General features: G+C 41.0%; 1 protein-coding gene across 3 annotated transcripts in view; it reads right to left on the bottom strand.

Annotated features, from left to right (window-relative positions):
- Positions 1 to 1,186: 1,186 nt before the first annotated feature.
- The window catches only part of fam53b (family with sequence similarity 53 member B), a 28,499-nt gene continuing 23,685 nt past the window's right edge, over positions 1,187 to 6,000 (bottom strand). For all 3 annotated transcript variants that reach the window (XM_088916336.1, XM_088916337.1, XM_088916335.1), the window contains one exon: positions 1,187 to 2,021. In XM_088916336.1, the coding sequence (XP_088772462.1) occupies positions 1,668 to 2,021 (354 nt within the window). In that variant the 3' untranslated portion in view covers positions 1,187 to 1,667. The remainder of the gene's footprint in view (positions 2,022 to 6,000) is intronic.

The following is a 6,000-nucleotide window of genomic DNA, read 5'->3' as shown; positions in this document are numbered from 1 at the left end:
GCAAAGCAGCCCAAGGCCCCCACCGGCACAAAGTTATAAAAAGAGGTCTACTCATCCATTGCCTCTGGTGCTTGCAGTTAGTTACAGGAGTAGCCAGAATGGTCTGAAAATATGAACAGCTGCGATGGAACGCCTGTCTCTGGCTGTGCCTTTATGGTTTATGGAAAAATTATCTTTGTTTCACTCTAACTCAGCAGGTATCCAGGATGTATCCCAGCAGACTTAAAACACCATTTACCATCACAGGATTTCCCATCAAGAATCCCCAGCTCAGAGCAGCAGTGGAGCCCTGTCTGTGTACAGGAGGAGATGGACACAGTTTCCTCTGACCTCAAAGACACCTCAGCTGCTACTCTCTCCTGCCAGTGCTGGTCCTCTCCTGCTGCTTCTATGTGCTCTGCAAGTGTGTTTTTTGGACATTTGTATATTCTATAAGTGCCAATAATCAAGCCGGAAAATATCTAACAAAATACCTGACACATTTATGAGTTGCAGTACATAAATTCTACATAAATCTGAAAAATTGTGTTTTCTCAGTAATTTAGGGAACATTTTTGATGCAGCTATAATTTGTGAAAATTCAAATGTAAAATAAATCTTTCACTTTTTAAAATTAGCTAAAACTAAGTTTTTCAAAAACAAGTCTCCAGATAAGTATCTTGTAAGAAAATTTCAACAAATCCTATGTTTATTTGTTTATTTTTAAACAGGCCTTTTCAACTAAATCTTTGACCCTTTTAATGAATTTTTGGTTTGATTTTTCCCCATGACTGAATTTTCCTGTAATAATACCATTTCTGGCCAAATGAAACACAACTAATCCTGACACTTTGCAGGCATTTGCTTAAAAATTATATATATTTTTTAAAATGGTCACTGTTTCACCTTTTTAAACTTTAATATCAACACCATCTACAATTAAAGTTCAGCGTTATTTATAAAAAAATATAAACATTTTTGTGATACTACAAACCCATACCATTGTTCCAGAGTTTTAAAACCAAACGACTTCTATTTAGAAGAAAAAATGTTTTAAAAACGAGTAATCGTGGCTATTAGTACCCCTTTATCGTGAAACTGCATTAGCACTGCTGGGTCTGCATTTGTGATCATGTGCATGTGTGGCACAGAAAGGAAGAAGCAAATCAAAATCGTTTTCAGAAAACTTCTCCAAGCTCTTTCCTTCAGATCATCATTTACTTCAGCACAAGAAGAAGAAACATCCAACTAGAGAGCCAACAAGGGCCCCTGACGCTTTCGGTTTTACAAGAAATTTCCTCCTTTTCAAAACTGCAGAAAATCCATGCTGAATGTGAATTGCTATGAGAATTGACTCCAGAGTCATCCCACCCTCTCTTTTCTGCTCCCCATTACCAAACCAGAGCACAGCTCTCTTAGACCCTGCTTATCTAGCTCCAAACCTTTGCAGACCAAGCAAGCTGGGGGACTTTTCTCCCCAAAGCATGGAGCACACTAGACCAATGCTGCAAGCACACAATGTCTTCTGACACCCCAGATTCTCTTGACATTCAAAATCAAAGCATTGTACCAAGAGTTAGACCAGGCCATTTCCTGGTTGAGGTGGCCTTCCTGCCTTGCTCTTGAGGGCCACTTTTTCTCTCCTGGCTTTTGCAACCCCACAGCTATCTGTATGGGCATGAAAGGACTCAGTTTCTTTCAATCTGCTCAATGTCCAGCTCCCCATCCAGCTGAAAGACACTCTTCGTGGTCCCCCAAAACACCTGCAAGCTCCCATCGGTCTGCTCTCCATTCGCAGCTGCCTTCTTCAAGTCCCCGCATCCTGCAAAATCACACACCAGCTCCTCATTGGACAAGTCCTCCCTGCTTTCCCCACCCTCCTCTTCAGTGTTTTGGTGAGCCTCTGCCTCCATGTCCCCAACAGGGGTGGAGTCAACATTGTATTGGCTGATGCTCTTGCAAGAGAGAGGAGCTTGACTGGATTGGCTACAGTCAGCGCCAGTAAACCCGGGGCAGCTGAGGCTGTGGAAATTCTGAAGTTTCTGTGAAGAGAAGAGAGAAGGCCTCTGTGTTATTTATCTCTGCTTTTCGAGCTCATATATTTTCATATAAAATCATTCCTGAATGTTTTCTTCTTCCAGTAACCCCCTGCTGGCTGAATAGCTACATGTGTCAAAAACAAGACACGCTCTTCTGTCCAAAAGTGTGCAGGACCTCTGTGTCCACTTAGTTTTTAACTGTGTATGATATTTCACCCTAATAAAAATGGTTTTACAGTTATTTCATATCAAGTATCACATGTTAATGCTTCTAGAATATCAGGTGTATGTTTTCATAAATTTTGGAATATTATGAACATTTTCATACATTAAATGGGAACTATTTAAATAAAATGGGAAAAGAAACAGCTGTCAGATCACACATTTAAACAAAATAAAAGGCGGTCTTTTCCTTGTATTTTGCTTATAATATACATCTCTTCTCTGGCTAACTGAATTTGCAGTGAGCAATGCAAATCCACAATGTATCTTGATGTGCCATATCAACAGACCCTCATTGTTTAAGGATCATGACATTTAGCAACATTAGACACACTTTCTAACAGTGGCTAGTGTTTAGCAAGTGTTTGTTTCCATGGCAATTGAGTATTTACATAGTAAAACGACAGACTTTCTCCAGCTTATGCCCTTTTTCATCACAGTTCCTGTTGGCTGTCATTTTAAGTGCACTGAAAGCATGGAACTTAATTTTCATACAGTACCACACTTAAAACTTGCATATACAGTCATTACTTTCACAGATAATATTATTTCCTCTACAAGAAAGTAAGATTCTGCTTGATTCCATAAAGTATAAAACGTGATAAAAGAAACAGTTGAAATACAGAGAAGAGGATTTTATAACTCATTGGAGCAGTAATTTGTGAAGTCTTGAGATAATCCCCTTGCGCTTGCACATTAAATGACTTGACATGTCCAAAAAGACACCACTGTACAGCACTCCATGGGGTCTTCGGGCATGTTGCAATCATTTACAACACCGTCACCTTGCATGGGAAGTCCCACGAAAACAGTTGTGTGAAACTTAAACATTAAAAACGTGTGTGACCAAGCTACACGAAGTTAAGATCTGCTTTTATCTACACAAGTAAAACACTCATGTCAGCACATTGCTACCAATACTGACATTGTTCCTGTTCCTTTGTTCCCTAAAACTGACCAAGAGCACAAAATGCATGCAATACATGTGAGTCCCTTCTGAAGAAGACAAACATGAGGGTAAGCGGCCATCCTCTGTGGCTAACCAAGTGCTGGGGACTCAGGACAACTGCAGTTCATGACCCCCCAAGTGTTGTTGCTGTTCCTCAAACCCCACCACCACCCCTGGACCAATTCTGAGAACTGTACTGCGCCTCCCTTCCCAGCTGCAGGAGAACAGGCTGTGGCTCCACACAGACATGCAGAAATGGAGAGCAAGCTCAGAAGGTGGCAGACAAAGGGGATGGTTTAGAGAAAAAAAAACATCAAATAAGAAACTGGTGTTGCTTTCTAGAGGATCAGCAAGAGATCACAGAATTCCCACTGACTGCTATGGCCGTGCCTCTACATCCCATTCCTCAACACCTTTCCATCAATCACTCCAACATCACTTCTACTCGTCTACCCTTCTTTCCTTCTGCATCTAATCTTCCACTTTCCCCTGGCTGCATCATCATAGCAGCACGTCAGCGTCTCACAATGCTTCAAGAACTGAAGGCTGGCGCTCGGTTTTACCTTGGAATCCCCAGGCATTATCTACGCCACATGTCAGCATTCTGAATGTGCTTCGCATTAAAGTTCTGTGTCTTAAAGGCAACAGTTCTGGGGGAGAATTCCTAGTGCTTGCAGTTTCTAATTTCTTTGTTTTGTTTACTTCATTTTTTCCTCCACAACCCCCCACCCCCCTTATTCACCCAAGTTAAAGTAGGACTATAGGGTTTGTCCCAGCTGGGGAGTTGACAGCTGCTTGGAGAAATCAGGCAGCAGAATTAAAGAAATATCTTTGACAGTCCCTGCCAAGAACACATAGACATATTCTAAAGCACATAGCTCTTTCTCACTGCCTAGGGAACAGTGAGCACAGGAGTCACAAGCATACGCCAAAATTCAATTTTGCATGAATATTCTATTTCAATTAATAAAACCCTTAAATAATCTACCTGTACACTTAGAGCTTAATAAATATGAGCAAAATCCCATGTAAAGCACTTGAACAATGAGTAAACACTAACATTGAGAGTTTGGTTAACCTCTCCCTGACACTGAGCAGGCTGGCCAGTGCAGGGCTCAGAGCTGATCTGCTGGATACAAGTCAAGGCATGTTCCCCTCCACTCCCAGAGAGCAGGCACACACAGGGCTGCAATGAGAGGGATGCCCACTATTCCTGGAATGAAGCATCAGGGAGAGGGAAATTACCCACCTCTTGTGACCCCTGAGTCCCAGCCAGCAAAATGATATTTAATAGCTTAGAACCCCTTCCATGTCCTTGCGATATGCTAGTTAATTTCTAACTTTAAAAAAAAACAACTTTCCAAACTGACATTAAAAGGTGTGCCTCGGCATGATACAGTAAAAAAACACAAGCCTTTTACAAATTACACGTGAGCAGACATGCTAGTATATAGTCACATGTGAACATGTGAAAAGACATGCTAGTATGAAAGGTTTGTTGAAAAAAAAACAGAACAACATAAGATAGATCCTACAGGACCAAATCAGAGCACATAATGAACTCTGAACCTCTAACAAGTTCAGCTACCCTAAATTTAGCTTTTTTCTATATTTTCACAGCAAGACAGCCAAAAAGTACAGGAATTAGAAATTAAGACATTGACAGAAAGATCCTTAGCATGTGCTATGCAATCTTATTAAGGTAAAGCAAACAGCTTCAAATTCTGGACTATTTCCATGTTTTTAGTGTCTAAATTAGTTCTTATTGAAACTCCCGTTGAATTTTCAGCTCATTTACAGGCTTCCAGCCTCAGGACTCCCAGCTTGTCCTCTGAGCTGAGATTATGGAGAATGTTTTTTAAAGGAACAGAGTGTTGTCATGATCAGATATCAGTGTTGTTACACAGTAATCAACATAAAGCAAATAAAATCTATTCCAATGGATCCCGAGGTTGTAGAAGTCATTCTACCTCACTTTTTGATATAGTTAAAATCCAAAAGAGCGCTTATCTGGCTTTATACTGGTGAATGTAATAATTAGCTCAACCACTTTGAATAGTGAAAGTGCAAGTTGACTGCATGAAAAATCGTCTATGAAAAGAAACAGACAACATATCTCTGGATATGTGTGTGCGCATGAGTGTGTGTGTACGTGCGAGAAGGAAGAAGCCAACTACTCAGGATGTTAGTAAGTGTGTGAACTCTGTGGAGGCAGATGTGTAGGTTTACGACTCAACGGACTGTTGCAAGACTAACTTGAATCAAGCAGCAAGCGTGAACGACATTTTTGAACAGACTTTGTAGCAGTTATGCAACAAGACATTGAAATATCTTCTAAAGAGAAAGCAATGCATTTTTAAATACAAAAGTAAGAAGAACTTGTAGTTAAGACAATGCCACCCTTTTTTATACTGGTGACATTCTGGTACTAAGGTCTGCAGCAAACACCTCTTTAAAAACAAAACAGGTACCTTTTGAGCATTATGAATACAAAATCAATCACTGCACTGTAAATGCACTGCCCTGCCTTTCTGATCTGCTTTCATCTTTAGCCTTGCAGGCTGACTGGACTGTTTGAGCACCTCACAAACCTCATCGGTTGCCAACCACAAGCTGCAAGTTCTCACGGCCGCCAGGCCAACTTGACTTTCTCTTTCGTCGTATGACAGCAGCAGCCAGACCTGCATTTCCATATTTAAATACAGGATCCCCTTTCCGCTGGACGTTTTATCGCCAAAGCACTATTCTGACCTTGAGTTTGACCCCAAGACTGTCGGCAAGGTTTGAACCTTCACCACTCTGCACGCTGCA

This window comes from Atractosteus spatula, chromosome 5, assembly GCF_055471065.1.
Source record: "Atractosteus spatula isolate fAtrSpa1 chromosome 5, fAtrSpa1.hap1, whole genome shotgun sequence".
Taxonomy (NCBI): Eukaryota; Metazoa; Chordata; class Actinopteri; order Semionotiformes; family Lepisosteidae; genus Atractosteus; species Atractosteus spatula.
This window is presented reverse-complemented; position numbering and strand designations above follow the sequence as displayed.